The 17,927-nt window shown below is 45.7% G+C and overlaps 1 protein-coding gene across 5 annotated transcripts in view; it reads left to right on the forward strand.

Moving 5' to 3' along the window:
* The window catches only part of ABCC11 (ATP binding cassette subfamily C member 11), a 71,696-nt gene extending 54,138 nt beyond the window's left edge, over positions 1 to 17,558 (forward strand). For all 5 annotated transcript variants that reach the window (XM_072750280.1, XM_026014517.2, XM_072750283.1 and 2 more), the window contains 9 exons: positions 44 to 181; positions 1,432 to 1,618; positions 5,815 to 5,904; positions 7,320 to 7,509; positions 8,997 to 9,156; positions 12,259 to 12,337; positions 13,027 to 13,143; positions 16,798 to 16,962; positions 17,086 to 17,558. In XM_072750280.1, the coding sequence (XP_072606381.1) occupies positions 44 to 181; positions 1,432 to 1,618; positions 5,815 to 5,904; positions 7,320 to 7,509; positions 8,997 to 9,156; positions 12,259 to 12,337; positions 13,027 to 13,143; positions 16,798 to 16,962; positions 17,086 to 17,178 (1,219 nt within the window). In that variant the 3' untranslated portion in view covers positions 17,179 to 17,558. The remainder of the gene's footprint in view (positions 1 to 43; positions 182 to 1,431; positions 1,619 to 5,814; positions 5,905 to 7,319; positions 7,510 to 8,996; positions 9,157 to 12,258; positions 12,338 to 13,026; positions 13,144 to 16,797; positions 16,963 to 17,085) is intronic.
* Positions 17,559 to 17,927: the final 369 nt, after the last annotated feature.

The following is a 17,927-nucleotide window of genomic DNA, read 5'->3' on the forward strand; positions in this document are numbered from 1 at the left end:
TGAGCCACCCAACTGCTCCAACTCCCTCTCGTTCTTGATGCAGGATGTTTAAGGCACCCATCAACGTGTTCAAGAGGCTGGAGAACTACAGCCGCTCCCCTCTGTTCTCCCACATTCTCACCACTCTTCAGGGCCTGAGCTCCATCCATGTGTATGGAAAAGCTGAAGACTTCATCAGCGAGTGAGTCCTGCTGCTGGCGTCTGAGGAGGTGGGGGCTGTGGGGATGGTGGGAGGCAGGAAGGTAAGCAACGGTCCATCCGGGAATAGTGTCTTCCTCCCATTGTTTTATTCCTGATCCTCCAGGACCTCATCTGTGAGATGATGCTAATAGGAATAGCAAGGGTAAGTTCTATGGGAAATGTCTGTAAACCTTAAAGACCCGTGGCATTGTGTATACGTCTTAATATAATTATTAGTAAGAAGTATGGCTGGGTCAGCGCTTCTTGCATGGTTCTTTTTCTTTCACTTCCAAATAGGTATCTAATTTTAATAAAATACAAGGAATGATAGCTTTCTAAATAACAGAATTTCCTTCACTATTCATACCTGTAGATTTGCCTTCTAAATGTTTGTTGAAGCCAACAGAAACATCCTATGATTGCTGCTGAGGTTTCATTGTGTCATGTGAACTTACTCATTTGTAAACATCAATCATACATGGTCTGCACCAAACCGTAAGATGCTCAGTCTGGTGGAAGACAGGAGACAGAGACACAGTTTTGTGATAATACAGGGTTGAATATGATCAACAGCATAGGAGAAAAGCAGATAAAAGGCCATAAGAGTTCAGAGGGAAAAGAGGCGGCCTGCAGCTGGGGGTGGGACAGGGGGTGACGTGGCATCTGAGCTGAGGCTCAAAGCCTGATAACACTTGAGGAGACAATGGGTGTTTGGTTAACTGGAATATTGGACGAGCCATGGCACTAGCTTTCGCAGCAGTGTTGAGCACTCAAGGATTGTGCAGATGCTGAGACTGGGGGCATCCTGAAGTGATGCAGTCACTCAGCTACCAGGTGCTCAGCACCCACTGGGAAGATGGCAGTGAACAAGACAGACAGAGCCCTCACTCTGACATGGATAGATACTGGGAAGGGGTTGCTTCCCTTCACCCACTCATGAATCCTGGCATTTATTCATTCTCATTGGCCCCATTAGGGAACTTGCCCTAATTGATGATGGACCAATCATCAAGAAATCATCATGAAAGAGCCTGTCCTGATAGGCCTTAAGTCAGTCGGAGCCTACTCCTCCATCTGAGGTCAGGTCAACTCCATGGCTGAGGAAGGGAGGAGAGGCAGGGAGGAAACCCCTGAAGAAAAGCCAGGTTCCTTTGGTTGGAGTGGGGAGCTGGATTCTAGGGAAGCAACCTGAGTCCACTCCCACAGAACTCTGGGCCAGACAAGCACATGTGGTTTTCCTTTCTTTCTGAGGTTTAAGAGGCTGACTGATGTGCATAATAACTACTTGTTGATGTTCCTGTCGTCCTTGCGATGGATATCACTGAGACTGGAGATCACGACCAACCTGCTGGCCTTCGCTGTGACTTTGTTCGTGGCTTTTGGCATTTCCTCTGCCCCTTATTCTTATAAAGCCATGGCTATCAGCCTCATTCTCCAGGTGAGGGAGGTGAGGGGGCTTGGCTTGCGGGCCTGGGCAGACCCGGGGTGGTTCATGGGACTTTGATAATTCCTTGGGTCTTGGACCATTTGTGATCTTATGAATTATGTGCGTGGTCTTCTGAATCTGCTGCTCTCCTCTGTTTTCCTGTCACTCTGAACTGGGCAGTCTGTACTGAAAGCTATTAAATGGATTCCTGGATTCTTAAAAAGTCAGGATTGCATAGAGCCCACAGGCAGCTAAGTCCAACCCTCTTATTGTGCAGATGGGTAATTGAAACCCAGAGAGGGAAGGAGTTATCTGAATGGGTAGAGCACAGAGCCAGGGTAAGGACACTGACCTCCTGGTTTCCTGGCTGGTATCTTTTCATCTTACTCTTCATGCCTGGATTCAGCTGTCAGACTTCCCTGAGATATCTAAGGAGGTATCTAGCCCTTCCCTTGGAACAGGTCTTCTCAGGCTTTAAATTGTACATGATTTGAAGCAGAGCGCTTGGCCCCAGCCTTGGAGGCTAACTTGGCCTGGGCCCCTGTGCTGCTGACAGGATGACCATGCTCCGGAACATAGCCTCGGGGACTCAGAATCAAGTCCTGGTTAGGCTAGATCTTGGAATCAAATGTTAAAAACAGGTCATCTAGTAGATTGTGATTTATCAGTCTGCAAACTTCCTGGCAAGAGTTCCTCCTGGCCCAGCTCACTGGGGTGTGGGAGGGTCCAGCTGGCTGAGGTTCATGTCTACAGGGTCATTCCTGTGCAAGGGCTAGCCATGGAGTGCTATGAGGCCAGAGGCTATGGTTCTGCAGCGCCTCAGGGAACCCTGGCTGCACAATTCCAGGGCACTCCTCCCCCAGGAGGTACTCATTAGCTGCCTTCTCTGCAGTTGGGTGGCTTTGTTTCTAACGGACTTTGGATCTCAAGTGCCCCAATGCTGAGGCATTTTTTTGGGTCTGCAAAGGGGCTCCGTCTTGCTCCTCGGTGAGCCCCTAGAGCAGACACACGTTTGCATATACATACAATCCTGTATACGCACAGCCCTGCCTGCATGTGCAGAGCCTTCTGAGGACACACAGGCCATGCAGATGGCTGTGCAGTGCTCGCACTTGCAGTCAGCTGACTAGGGCAGTAATATGGAATTTCCCAGACACTGATGCTGAGCCAGCACTCTGCTAGGCACTTGCTGCGCTTTCTTGCATTGAATTCTTACCACATTCCATAAGCTACAGTGAAGTGGTTAAGATCGTGTGGTTTAGAATGTGGGTTCAAGCCAGGCTCTGCCCATTATTAACTGTGTGACTCTGGGGAAGTCTCTTACCCTCCTTGTGCATGGGATTCCTCATTTTGTGAAAAAGAGATAATCAAAGTTCTAAGATTATGGATTTGTGAGGCGTATGTGTAAGGATGAGGGTTAATGCAGGTTCAACACCTAGAATAGCGTTTGGCCCAGAATAAATGCTCAATAAATGTTAGCTGTTACTGTTCCTGGTTTACAGATAGGAGACCAGAGCTCTAGAATTCAGTAGCTTGCCCTGGTTCCCAGAGCTGGTGAGAGATAGGTTTGTCCTAGTGGGTCACACTCATCTTCTCTCTCTTCCTCCCTCTCTCTGACACACACACACACACACACACACATGCATGCACACACACACACACATGCAGGCATGTACACACACAAGCACATGCATGCATATACCAGTACAGAATTGCCCCTAAACCTTCCAAAACTCTAGGCAAAGGCACCAAAGTGGTATGATAGGGGACTGGGAGTCACTAGGGCCAGAAATCCCTCTAGGTTGCCACGTGACATGGGCCAGGGGGCAAAGATCGGGGCAAGATTGTCATGTGCTAGCATAGGCAAGGGGGTGGGAGCTCATCTCTCCCAGGGTACACTGTGCATGAGACACATCTCAAAGGTCTCCCTAGCTTCTTCGACTACAGAAAACTCATGACAAACTCTGTTGGAGGCCTGACTGTTTCAAAAAGACCCTGGGCTTATTATTTTTTTCTCCATGTCTGTGTCTCAAGGTAGCAACCCTGATGCCTCCTCCCCTCTGCCCGAGCCCCCTGCTATCTACCTTCTACATTCTCACCAGAGTGATCTTCAGTTATGGTTTTCCTCATGCCCCTGCCTTGTTTAGAGCCCCCAGAGATTCCTTGTCTCCTTATGCCAGATCCAGACTATGGTCCCTGCCTTCAGGCTCCTCACATCTGGTCCCATGACCCCAGCTTGCATCTATCCTCTGGTCACACTGCTGCCTCACTGACCTCTGCATGCACTCTCAATGCAACTATGTTCAAGCTTTGGGAGGCGGGAATCACAAGCCAGCAAACCATAGAATCAATTCAAAATGGTCTTGGCCATCTGGGGATGTGTATGTGATACATCTAGAAGCCTTGGGTAGTCTCTTCTCTGTTAGTTAATTTAGTGACCTAGCATGAATCCATGACCATTTTTTCTTTTGGCCCTGGCATCCACAGCCTGGCTTCATCCTCAAAGTTGTTTGCTCAAAGTCACAAAATGGCTGCTGCAGCCCCAGGCAACACATCCTCACCCAATAACCACCAAAGATTAAAAAGAAGAGAACTTTCTCCTGTGCCCCATTTTAAGAACAAGGAGCAGTTTCCCAGAATACTCCTGACTCCTCCTCATGCTTCATTGGCCAGAATTGTATCATGGCTCACACCTAAATCCACTATTGACAAGAGGAGTGGATTGACATGATTGTTTTGAACTAGCCACGCCTCCCTGGAGCACCAGGCTGCCAGACACCCGAGTGAGTCTAATGGGGGGACGTGCTAGCAAGGAAGAAAGAAGGGACCGCCTACTGACTAGGCAACCAGCCATGTCTGATACACTTACTGGAGGAAAGGCGGTCTCCCCGGCTTCTTTTTCCCCAGTTAGTGTCATTTCATGATGGCATCCACCTTCTCTGAATTCTAAAGGGCTTTCCTTCCCCTTCCCACACTCTTTGCTCTAGGAATAGCCAAATGGTGCGCAAGACCCTGAATATATCCTGCTACCTCTTACTTTCGGGCCTTGTCCCCTCTATAGGGAATGCCCTTCTCCACCCATTTTTAACCTGCTAAATCCCACCTCTCCTTAAAAATGAAACTCCTGTGCCAACTGCTACACTGGTTCTTCCCTGTGGCCCTTGTCTGGGTAACCGTTGTGTGGGCTCTAATGGTGCTCTGTGTTGCCTCCCATTGTGGAGCACATCCTTCTGTGCTGGCATTCTCTATTGACCCATCTGTCTCCCACCTGCCTGGGGGCTCCTTGAGGGCAGGGTCTCGGTCTGTTGCACTTTTGGGCACAGATCCTGGCCTGGCACCTGGCAGATAGCCCTCAAGGAATGTGTTAAACAAATGTATTCTTAATTTCTGCCCAGCACCCTGTGTGTGATCTGTTTGCCAACATCTTGGGCCAGGGGGATGGAAAGTATAAAGATTGGGGTCCCTGTCCCCACTACACTTCCAGGGTCCAGGTGATTCTATGTGTCATTTCTTCTTTTGGTCCTCAGGGTCCTCATCTTTGGTACCTCCAATTTCTGAGAGTCCCTGATATTCCTCTGAGCCTGGGTTTCCCTGAAGGCAGGGTCTAAACAAGGACTTGGGTATAGGCAGATTATTTGGGAGATGTTCCTAAGAAATAGGACTGAGGGAGCAAGAGAACAAGGCAGAGAAGGAGGAACTCGATCATGGGCATGTGTCACTGAGATTGCTGTTCTGGGTCACCAGCACTCAACTCCATTGGCACCTCCTGAGAAGCATATAGGATGTCCCCTGGATTGTCCCCCAAAGGTGAGGGACAGGAGCCTTTATCTACTGGTTCCTTTCCCCATTAGTTGAGGGTTGCCTATGGGGTTGCCTAGCTCCCCCATGTTCCAGGGCTGCAATTGTGCATGGCCCAAGCAGGATCCTGTGGTATGGGCGAAGGTTATGAACAGAGAGCGGAAGACACACAGAAGGTACCTGAGGTGGTATGATGCCAGTGGAGTCTTCCCCAGAACTGCTCACCTCCACTGCAGCCAACGTCAGAAGTGGGCTCAGGAGGCGCCAACAGCATCTGCTCCATTCTTGTAGGGAAATTGTCTTGGTCTGAGAAGTCACTCAAGGGAGAATGGTAACTAGTAGTTTTTAGAAACATTGAAATCCTTGGCTCACCCTCATCAGCTTCTTGACCTGATGCTTCTTCATTCCAGCTTGCGTCCAACTTCCAGGCCACTGCCCGGATTGGTTCAGAGACAGAGGCATACTTCACAGCTGTGGAGAGGATATGTCAATACATGAAGGTGGGACGTGGGTCTGGTTTGTTATGGGATACTCTGGAAGGCTTCACTTCCATGCCTGGGGCTTGGCTTCTGTGGCTTCTGCAAGCTCCAGCACCCCAGGAACCCCAAGGCCTCTTCAAGAGGCAACTGGTGCTCTTAGCCTTCCTCCCCATCTTCCCTGGACCTGTGTCTATTATTTTTTAGGAGCCCTTCCACACTCAATGGCCCATTTTTACCACATTCCTTACTGTTTTCCTAGGTGTAGAGAGAATAATATGCCCTTTTTAGAAATGAGAGTTTTGCCCAAGTGCAAAAATAATAATAATGACCATAATAATTGGTATTATTATTGCATCTATTTGTGCCAGAATAGTTAAGAACGTAGATTTTAGAGCCAGATCAACTGGGTTCGAGTCCAAGCTTTGCAACTTGAGTCAGCTGTGTAACCTGGGGACATCACAGTATATACTTCATTGGGTTATTACAAAGATTGGGTAATACAATATGTGAAGCACTTAGCACAGTGCCTGACTCACAGTAAAGGCTCAATACTGTTATATATAGACTATCTCATGAAATCACAAAACAGTTTTATAAGGTTGAATTATTATCCCCATTTCCCAGAAGAAGAAACTGAGGCTTGGCTAGGCTGAGCATCTTGCCTAAGATTACACAGTTGGGGACCAGCTGAGCCCTTTAGAACCAGTTCTCCTACCCCAGGTAATAGGAACAGAATTTGTGAATCATAGAGCTTTGATTTAACACTGAGGGACGCTGTGGCACAGCGACACCTGTGGTGAAGAGCTGTGACTTGCTGTCAGGCGATCATGCAGCTTCTCCATCCCTCGGGCCTCGGGACGTACCCAGCTATGCCTGGTTTGGTAGTGGGCTTGGAGTCCGGCAGCCCTGGCCTGAGTGTTCATCAGCTCTGTGATCTTGAGCAAGTGCTTTAATCCATTTGAGCCTAAAAAAAAAAAAAAAATCCATTTGAGCCTCTGTTTTCTTGTGTGTGAAATGCATCTAAAGTTCCCTCCCTTGTAGATGAGGACAGAGGGAGGGGGAATCTGCACAAGGCCTCTGACCCATAAACATACCGTGCATGGATCAGCTAGCTCTGCTGCCTTTATCATCACTGTTCTGGATTCTATTTCTTTAGAGCCCCATATAATAAATTGGAAAAAGGTCTCTGTGTTAATAACACAGGGGCTAGCTATATAGTTTCTCACTCTTTGGGGATGAAATTATATGCGTATCAGGTGAGTGGGAGTGGGGTGTCCCCCTTGGGGGTTCCTCTGATTGCACAGACAGTTGCTTGACCACAGTGTGGGACAGGCTGGAGTGGGTTACACACCCAAAGGTTGGAGGCCAGGGGTCAGCAGGAGATGGGCAGAGATTAATGATAACTATTGATTTCCTTTTCTCTCTTCAAAAATGAGATGTGTGTTCCTGAGTCTCCTTTATGCATAGAAGGCACGAGCTGTCCCCCTGGGTGGCCACAGCATGGAGAAATCACATTCCAGGATTATCACATGAAATACAGGGACAACACACCCATTATCCTCAATGGCATCAACCTGACGATTCATGGTCAAGAAGTGGTGGGCATTGTGGGAAGGACGGGTTCTGGTGAGTGGAACATCCTGGATGTCCCCTGTCCTCAACTCTGCCCTGTGGGTGTTGGGCCTATTTCAGGGCATGTGTTTACTCAGTGACCCCAGGGATTTTTACTGGGCTCCCACTCTGTGCCAGACGTTGGTGAACAAAACCCCAAGTCCTTGCTATCATGGGATCCCACCAGAGGAGACAGGTGTTAAGTGATCAAATCAGGAAACCCACAAGGTCATTATAGGTTGTGGTGAATGGCATGGAGGAAATAAAAGGGTGCTGTTAACAGAGTAATGGGGTTGGTGGGTCTTTGAGCTATGGTGGCCTGGGCTCTGAAGCCAACTTTTGAACTGAGACCGAAAGGCTGAGTAGGGTGCAGGGGAGGTATGCCTCGAGCACAGGGCAGTGGAGGGCTCTGCGAGGGTAAGAGCAGGGCCAGAAGTGAAATCTGGGTCTTGCTTCTCCTTCCTCCCTGCCCTTCCTAGACCTCATATTGACCTCTTTCTTTGCCCTCTCCTTTCTGACCACTTTCCCTTCCTTCCTCTCCTATTACTTTTGGGAAGTCTGGTCCAAGGATCACTCCCTCCCATTTTTGCATTGTTCAGAGACACTGCTCAGACTTGATTCTTGCCCCACCCTGTGTGCCTCAGAGTTGCTTCCTCCAGGGAGCCCTCTGGGAAGACTAGAGCCTTCCTGGGTCTCCACCTCCTCAAGTCTTGCAGCCCTATTAGGGGAAGTGCTTCCATCTGTGTTCTTTAGTGTGTTCTTCCCTTTCTGCTTCTCGCCTGCAGTTGGCCTGAGAGGGCTGGAGACATAGAGAAGATCTCAGTAGATACTGGTCCAGTTGACTTGTATTTATTCAGTAGGTATTTATTGAGCACCTACTATCTGCCAGGCAAGGGGAACATAAAGGTAAATAAGACACACAGCTACCCCCTCCATTCACCTTTTCAGAGCAGAGGTTGAAAACTCAAATGCCTTTGGGGCCTGGCAAGCAACATGCACAGGTGAAATGGGTCAGGGATATGATACGTGGGGTGGGTGGGCAGTGTGTTGGATTGGAGAGCACTGTTCTCTCAAGGAAGCAGCTGTGCTCAGCTCCAGCTGCGTGTTGTGTGGGAGGATGAGGACCAGTGTTGCCAGTTCTAGGTTTCAAGAAAAGCATGCAATTTGGATTTTTATATATAGGATCTTTGAATTTTTAAAATGCTGGCACAGAACTTAAAAAATAACAGTTAACACTGTGTGTGTGGGACAGAATATATAAATGGCTGGATTTAATCCAGGCACTCTATTTGTGCCCTCTGATCTAGGCTGTAAGAAAGCTGTTTGTAGTTTGGGGTACCACTTGGAGCAGAGACTCCAGGCCTCTTCTGCTCTTGCAGGGCTCAGAATGACAAGGGATGGACTGGAGAGGGAAGCATGTCAGGTGTGAACTCCAGGTGTGGCCCCTGCTGCCTCTAGAACAGATCAGGAAACTGAAGCCCCACTTGTTTTTTGCCTGACAGGGAAGTCCTCCTTGGGGGTGGCTCTCTTCCGCCTGGTGGAGCCTACAGCAGGCAGGATTCTCATCGATGGCGTGGACATTTGTAGTATCAACCTGGAGGATCTGCGGTCCAAGTTCTCCATTGTCCCTCAAGATCCTGTCCTGCTTTCAGGAACCATCAGGCGAGTGCTGGCCCAGAGGCTCCCAGGAGGGGTGGCAGGACCAAGATGCCAGGGCTGGGCTGCCTCTGGTTAACTGGTGGCCAGTGCCCCAGTTTGGGGGCCTCTGATCTCTCCTTATCACACTGGGCCACTCACTGGGACTCACTGGAGTGTCCTTGAAGATTGAATGAAGCTCTGATACACACAAGAGCACTTTGTAGACCATCATGCGCTAAATGAAAGCGAGGTATACTTTTTATTTTTTAGAAACTTGATGGGATTGGTCAGACTTCAGTTCACCATTAAGTATTTGCACTGTGGATACCATATTCTTTTATGTCAAGCTGTGGTTTATTCTCTTCTCTTTACCCACTGGGTAACCAAGCTGATGGGGGCATTTTAGTCTGGGAGGGAGCCCTTCTTCACAGGCAGGGGAGAAGTGAGAAATAATCAACTTTATCCAGATTCATGCTCCTACTTCACAGTGCACATGAGCATATGGGAACACCAAAGCGTGGAAATTGAGGAAGCCTAATGCACTAAAAATGAAGCTCATGTTGCAAGGATATTTAAGGACATTCTTAGAGGCAAGAGGATAAACTGACCCTTAGAGCTCTGTTTAATCATTTATGAATTTACTCATCATTTCTTCCTCCCTCCCCCTCCCTGCTTCTTTCCTCTTCCCTCACTCTTTTCCTTCCCTTCTCTTCTCCCTCCCTTCCCTTCTTTCCTATATCCCTTCTCTTCTTCCTCCCCTTCCTCCCTTCTTGCCTGCTGCCTGCCTGCCTTCCTTCCTTCTTTCCTTCCTTCCTTCCCTCCCTCCCTCCCTCCCTCCTTCTCTCCTTTCATACATTGAACTCACCTTTTCTGAGCCTTTGCCAGGCCCAGACATTATACTAGGGACTAGGGTTACTGATGAATGATCACTGCCCCTGCTGCCCCAGGAGTTCAGAGTGCAGTCATGGGGGATGGAGGGGGGGTGAGTGTAGAGATGTAAGAACCAACAGATTATAATACAAGGAGGTATTTGGTAGATCAGAGATGCAAAGCACTAAAGGAGCCCAGAAGTAGAACAAATACCTCTACGTAGGTGAATCTAGAAAGGCTCCACAGAGGAAGGGACATTTGAGCAGGGTCTTGAAGGGCACGTAGGAGGTTGCCTGGGAGAAATAGAGGAGAAAAGTCTTCCAGGGAGAGTGTATGATATATGAACAAACAGAGAACTTTAAAATGAGTATGTTAGGGGAATGAGATAACATTTAGTGATAGATCTCTGTGTTTAGCTAGAGCTTGGTTTAGCTAGTCCTTGATATAGGAGTAGTAGAAATATGAATTAACATTTACGAGCATTTATATGTGCCAGCCCTATGCTTTAATGTTCTGTCTCATTTAACTGTCACCACAACCCTATGAAATAGGCACTATTATTATCCCTCCTCTATAGGGGGAGACACCGAACTTAGGAAAAGTGTGATTTGTTTCAGGAGACACACAAGTAAATGGTAAAGATGAGATATAATCCCAGGTCATCCAATCTCTTAACCAGTGCTGTCCCCCTCCTTGCAGCAGGAAGCAGTGTGGATTGGGGCCTACGCATCTCTTGGGGGAGAGGGTGGCAATCTATGAAAATGCTTTGGAGGTTATCAAATGTCATGTAGAGAAGACATTCTACCTTCTGCTTCTTTATTTTTTTTTCTTCTGCTTCTTTAATACAATCTAACCCTCCACACAAAATGTTTGTGGATGCCTAAGTAAAGCAGAGATTAAGAGTAGGTTTTAATCAGTGTTTGCATAACAGAGGAGTGTTAATGTCGCCTATGCCAAATGCCAGTGCAAACTTTAATGGGTATGAAGTCCAGGTAGATCCCAATCTGATGTTGCTTGGATAATCAATTAGGACTTTTTCACTGCAAGAGATAGAAAAACCAACCCCACTATAGTGAGATACCACTTCACACCTACTAGGATGGCTATAATGGAAAAAAAAAAAAAAGAAGAAGAAAGAAAAAAGAAAAAGGAACATAATAAGTATTGGTGAGGATGTTGAGAAATTGGAATCTTCATGCACTACTGGTAGGAATATAAAATGGTACAGCCTCTGTGAAAAACAGTTTGGCAGTTCCTCAAAAAGCTAAATGTAGAATTAGCATATGATCCGGTAATTCTTCTTCTAGGTATATACCCAAAAGAGTTGAAAGTGGGACTTGAATAGATATTTGTATATCAGTGTTTGTAGCATTATTCATAGTAGCCAAAAGGTGCAAACAACCCAAGTCTTTGTTCATCAACAGATAAATGAATACACACACATACATGCAATGTAATATTAATGGACCATAAAAAAGAATGAATATTTGATATATGCTACAACGTGGATAGACCTTGAAAACATTATGCTCAGTGAAATATATCAGACACAGAAAGACAAATTTTGTCTATTTCCACTTAAATGAGGTGCCTGGAATAGACAAATTTTTAGAGAAAGAAAGTAAAATAGAAGTTACCAGAGGCTGAGGGATGGGAGAAGACTAATGGGCAGAGATTTTGATAGGGATGATGAGTTTTGGTGGATGTTTATACAACATTGTGAATGTATTTAATGCCACTGAATTATATATTTATAAGCATTTAATAAATATGTATATGCTAATACACATACACTGTCCCACCCTCACCCCCAAACATCCCAAGTGGCTTAAGCTAAAATGCCCTCTTTGGCTTAGAATGATTCAGGGACTTTGTGTCTCCCTAACTCTTCCTTGGCTTCATTGCCAGCCTTCAGTAACAGCCCCTGGGGAACTCTACGTGTCCCACTCCTGAAGCAAGATGGTTGCAGCCTTCTACTTATGCCTGAGTCACTTGTTCTACCTCTGGAATTGGTGGTAGAGGACCCCCTGGACCATATGGGCTTGAGGGTTGGAGAGGAGGTGGTCTCCAAATAAAACTTGCCTACAGAAGGAATGGGTACTGGGAAAGCATAGAAAATGACCCATGGTAATTCCATGGGTTTCTCTACACCCAGTAAAACAGTTCTAACATTCTTAATCATCTTCTGTGAATGGGACAGATTATCCCATAGTTGCATGTGGTTTATGGAGCATTTCTCTTCCTCTTCTATGGCAGATTCAACCTGGATCCCTTTGATCGTTACACAGATGAACAGATCTGGGATGTCTTGGAGAAGACATTCCTGAGCATGACAGTAAGTAGCTCTAAGACCTGATTCTTGGTCTTAGCCTGCCTCTTTAACAGCAGTGCCTGCTGGTCCGTTGGGGCTTATCTCACATGATATTTCAGATGCTGCAATTTTGGGGCATGGTTTAAATAATCTCATGGAGATGAGATGATTTTGGATTCCTAAATAAAGTCTGATGGCACTCAGACACCAACAGTGAGGCTCAGGGGACACTGCAAAAGCAAGGTAGGTGAGGTGTTTGCCCTTCTGGTTCTTACGTTCAATGGGAGATACAGACAGCAAAAAGACACATAAGATACTTCCAGATAGTGGTAAGTGCTCTAACGGTAGTAATGAGACCAGCAGATACTTCAGTTGGGGAGCAGCTTCTTTACATGAAGTGGTCAAGCATGGCCTCTTTAAAGATGGGGCATTTGAGAGACCAAATATTGAGGGGGCAGTAGGACACAGATCTTTGAGAGAACATTCTAGGTTCGGGAACTAGCATGTGCAAAGACCCTGAGACCAGAGTGAGAGGGGCACAGGTAAGGAAGAGAAAGACCAGTGGCTGGAGTCTAGAGAGGCAAGGAGTGTTACAAAGTGCTACAGGGGAGGTCCTGGGTGGTGGGGTAGGGGTGAGATTAGGTCTCACACCACAGTGGCCTACATGTCTGCGTGCTTTCATAGCCTACATCTCCTTTTCCCTGATATTACAGATCTCAAAGTTACCCCAAAGACTGCAAGCAGAAGTTGTGGAAAGTGGCAGAAACTTCTTCTCTGTGGGGGAGAAGCAGCTGCTCTGCATTGCAAGAGCACTCCTTCGCAACTCCAAGGTGAGACCATGGAATGGCATGGGAGGTCATGGATAACACCTGGTTTGAGAAGCCATGCTGGCTGTTTCTCCCTCCAACTTCATAGGATAGTAGGTGCTGTGCTATCTGTCCTTCCACAAATACCCATAGGGCTGCCTCATGTCACTGATTGCCATTCTGCACCTATCTGTGGTGTGGGGGAGGCATGTAAATGGGGACTCAGCCTGGGCTCTCTCAAACCCTGATATTCTGCAGCTAAGCTCAAATGATTCACCACTAGAACCAAATCATGATGCACTTCCCTTACAGAAAGTCGAAAGCTTAGAAGCTTATTGATTTAACAGTTGCCCATTGTATATTCTTTTAAAAAGTTGGATATAGGACATTCTCGTGTTCTTTATTAAAGTTGGAAATCAGATGACAACTGTTTCAGGACAAAATTACTTTTTTTTTTTTTCTGTTACTGTCAGGTGTAGAATTTAGTGATTCATCACTTACATACAATACCCAGTGCTCATTACAAGTGCCTCAATATCAGTCACTCATTGAACCCATCCCCCTGCTCACCTCCCCTCCAGCAACCCCTTAGTTTTTTCTCTGAAGAGTTTGTTTCCTTGTTTGCCTCTCTTTCCCTCTCCCCAGGTTCATCGGTTTTGTTTCTTAAATTCCACATCTGAGTGAAATCACATGGTTTTTGTCTTTCTCTGACATTTATTTTGCTTAGCATAATACACTCTAGTTCCATCCACGGCATTGCAAATGGCAATATTTCATTCTTTTTTATGGCTAGTGTTCCATTGTATATATATAACATATCTTATTTATCCATTCATCTGTTGATGGACATTTGGGATCTTTCTATTAATTTGGCTATTATTGATAATGCTGCTGTAAACATTGAGGTGCATATATCTCTTTGAATCAATATATTTTTTTCCTTTGGGTAAACACCTCGTAATACAATTGCTAGATCAGAGGGTAGTTCTATTTTTAACTTTCTGAGGAACATCGTACTGTTTTCCAGAGTAATTGCACCAGCTTGCGTTCCCACCAACAATGTAATAGGGTTCCCCTTTCTCCACATCCTCACCATCAACTATTGTTTTTTATGTTTTTGATTGTAGCCATTCTGATAGGTATGAGGTGATATCTCATGGTGATTTGCATTTCCCTGATGATGAGTAATGTTGAGTATCTTTGCATATGTCTGTTAGCTGTCTGTATATCTTCCTTGGAAAAAATGTCTGTTCATGTCCTCTGCCCATTTTTAAACTGGATTATTTGGGTTTTGGGTGTTGAGTTTTATATGTTCTTTATATATTTTAGATTCTAACTCTTTATCAGGTGTCTTATTTGCAAATATCTTCTCCCATCCCTAAGGTTGCCTTTTAGTTTTGTTGATTGTTTCCTTTGCTATGCAGAGCTTTTTATCTTAAGGAAGTCCCAATAGTTCATTTTTGCTTTTGTTTCTCTAGCCTCAGGTGATATATCTGTTAAGAAGTTGCTATGGCTAATGTCCAAGAGGTTACTGCCTGTGTTCTCCTCTGGATTTCGATGGTTTCCTGTCTCACATTTAGGTCTTTCAACCATTTTGAATTAATTTTTGTGTATGGTGTAAGAAAGTGGTTCAGTTTTATTCTTTTGCATTTGTTGCTGTCTACTTTTCCCAACACCATTTGTGGAAGAGACTTTTTTTCCAAAATTACCTATTTTTAAAAAGTTTCATCAGATTGTATTTCTTGAAGTTTTCCGAATATTGTGCCAATAACTTTAGGCATTGGACTACCTGGGTTAGTCAGGAGCAAACTTTCTCAAGTAAGGCCACACATACATACTCATCCACACTCACACATGTATACATGTGTGTACATGAGTGCTCACATGCACTCACAGCGCACACCATGGTTAATGAATGATAAACGCAAAAACACTGTTAGTATTATTAGAACTCTGGGAAAAAGCAGGTAGAGCCCAGTGGGTTGGAAGCTGGGGAGAAGGTTTCACAGGAAGGAGGACTCTCTCCCTCTTTCTAGCAGAGATGAAAGACAGGATTTGCAATATTCATGTAGCAATTTCTTAACCACTCAGTTCCTTATTTTACAGTTACTGGACCACTGATGCCAAAGTTACTTTCTCTACATTGTTTCCCAAATTTGAGTCATCATTTTATGATTTTTGTCATATCTGCACACTGCCTCTCCTTTGACTTACTTGTGTTGCCTTCTTTTTAAAAGCAGCCTAGTTCTTTTTTTTTAATTAATTTTTATTGGTGTTCAATTTACCAACAAACAGAAAAACACCCAGTGCTCATCCCGTCAAATGTCCACCTCAGTGCCCGTCACCCATTCCCCTCCAACACCCGCCCTCCTCCCCTTCCACCACCCCTAGTTCGTTTCCCCGAGTTAGGAGTCTTTATGTTCTGTCTCCCTTCCTGATATTTCCCAACATTTCTTTTCCCTTCCTTTATATTCCCTTTCACTATTATTTATATTCCCCAAATGAATGAGAACATACACTGTTTGTCCTTCTCCGATTGACTTATTTCACTCAGCATAATACCCTCCAGTTCCATCCACGTTGAAGCAAATGGTGGGTATTTGTCGTTTCTAATGGCTGAGGAATATTCCATTGTATACATAAACCACATCTTCTTTATCCATTCATCTTTCGATGGACACCGAGGTCCTTCCACAGTTTGGCTATTGTGGCCATTGCTGATAGAAACATCGGGGTGCAGGTGTCCCGACGTTTCATTGCATCTGAATCTTTGGGGTAAATCCCCAACAGTGCAATTGCTGGGTTGTAGGGCAGGTCTATTTTTAACTCTTTGAGGAACCTCCACACAGTTTTCCAGAGTGGCTGCACCAGTTCACATTCCCACCAACAGTGTAAGAGGGTTCCCTTTTCTCTGCATCCTCTCCAACATTTGTGGTTTCCTGCCTTGTTAATTTTCCCCATTCTCACTGGTGTGAGGTGGTATCTCATTGTGGTTTTGATTTGTATTTCCCTGATAAGCAGCCTAGTTCTAAACAGTAACATTTGTGAAATCATATTTCTGTGCTACTTATATTTTTCTAATGCATATTGTTAAAGAGAAAGTTTATCCATATACTAGCCACACCATCTCATGTACCATCCAGGCATGTGTGTGTGCGTCACTTTGGGGAATGTTGGTCTATGTTAATTCAGGCAAATGAGAAAGCAGTTTATTTATTTATTTTTTTAATTTTTATTTATTTATGATAGTCACACAGAGAGAGAGAGAGAGAGGCAGAGACACAGGCAGAGGGAGAAGCAGGCTCCATGCACCGGGAGCCCAATGTGGGATTTGATCCCGGGTCTCCAGGATCGCGCCCTGGGCCAAAGGCAGGCGCTAAACCACTGCGCCACCCAGGGATCCCGAGAAAGCAGTTTATAAAACAAGTTTCTACTGAGACATTTTCATCTTCAAGAACTTAATTCTCTGGTCACATACACACAAAAGCTCTTGGTTGAGACCTAACATGCACTTTAACATAATGGGCAACTAGAGCTCAAAGTAGGTTTTGAACAGAATTCAAATCTCTCACCTTCCAGCTAAGGGACTCAGTGGATTAGTGGTAGACCCAAGACTAGATCCTGGTCTCAGGGTTCAATTCAAGCAAGCTGACTTCAGCCCTGTTTTGATTCCATCAGATCATTCTTATTGATGAAGCCACAGCTTCCATTGATATGGAAACCGATAGCCTGATCCAGCACACAATCCGTGAAGCCTTCCAGGGCTGCACAGTGCTGGTCATTGCACACCGCATCCCCACTGTGCTCAGCTGTGACCGCGTCCTGGTCATGAACAATGGGAAGGTGAGAGCTGTGTCCCTGGGGCCCATGGGAGGACGGGTGCTCAGACCAGCATCTCAGCAGACCTTTGGATCCCTCAAGGCTGAGCTCGGTGATGTCCCCTGCCTTCTTTTCTCCATCTCCCAGGTTGTAGAGTTTGACAGGCCTGAGGTCCTGCAACAGAAGCCTGAGTCTGCATTTGCTGCCCTGCTGGCAACAGCCAATTCTTCACTGAACTAAAGAGAACTGGTGACTGTAGGAGCTGATGGCAGAGCCAAGTGCAGCTGGGAAGTCTGCAGTCTTTGACTTTCTTGAATAGAGATGGCTACTTCTCCTGAAAGCAGGGCTGAAATGTGCTCAGAGGCGCTGTAAATGGGATAGAGAAGAAGATTGGGGGAGCAAAACCTAGAATAGGCCACTTGATGGCTCCCCAAATCTGGGAACCCCCATACCATTTGAGACCATGTGGTCAGATCAGCATGTGTCTCTTTTTAATTGATATGTTGAGTAATTTCATAATAATGTGAAAGCCTATTACAGTTTCTGGATCTGTGTTAAAAGAATTGCAAATGCTGTATTGATTTTGTAAAAAAATAAAAAATAAAAATAAGAAAAAGTCACATTCTCTGTTCTGCTTTCTTGCTAGCTAGTGCTCATGCAGCTGCAGGGAGGAGAAAGTCCTTCATACTGGCTTCTGGAAAAGGGACTCCACTGGTTAATGGAATGGAAAGGTCCAGAAAAAGTTCTAGGTTGGGTGCCAGTATCTAAAAGCTGTCTACCTTCTGAACTCTGCCTCTTACATTCTCAGCTCTACTTTCCTTTTATGGTTTCACTCTTTGGCCTCCCCTCTCCCCATAGTGGAATCAAGGCTGCCAACAGCTCTAGGCTCATGTCCTACCAGCTCGGCACTCTTGGGTCTTCTTTCCCCAAATGATTCCAGCAAAAGTTCCATGGCTAGATTTCCCTGGGCCGACCTGGGTCATGTGCTC

The sequence above is a fragment of the Vulpes vulpes genome, chromosome 2 (assembly GCF_048418805.1).
Source record: "Vulpes vulpes isolate BD-2025 chromosome 2, VulVul3, whole genome shotgun sequence".
Classification (NCBI taxonomy): Eukaryota; Metazoa; Chordata; class Mammalia; order Carnivora; family Canidae; genus Vulpes; species Vulpes vulpes.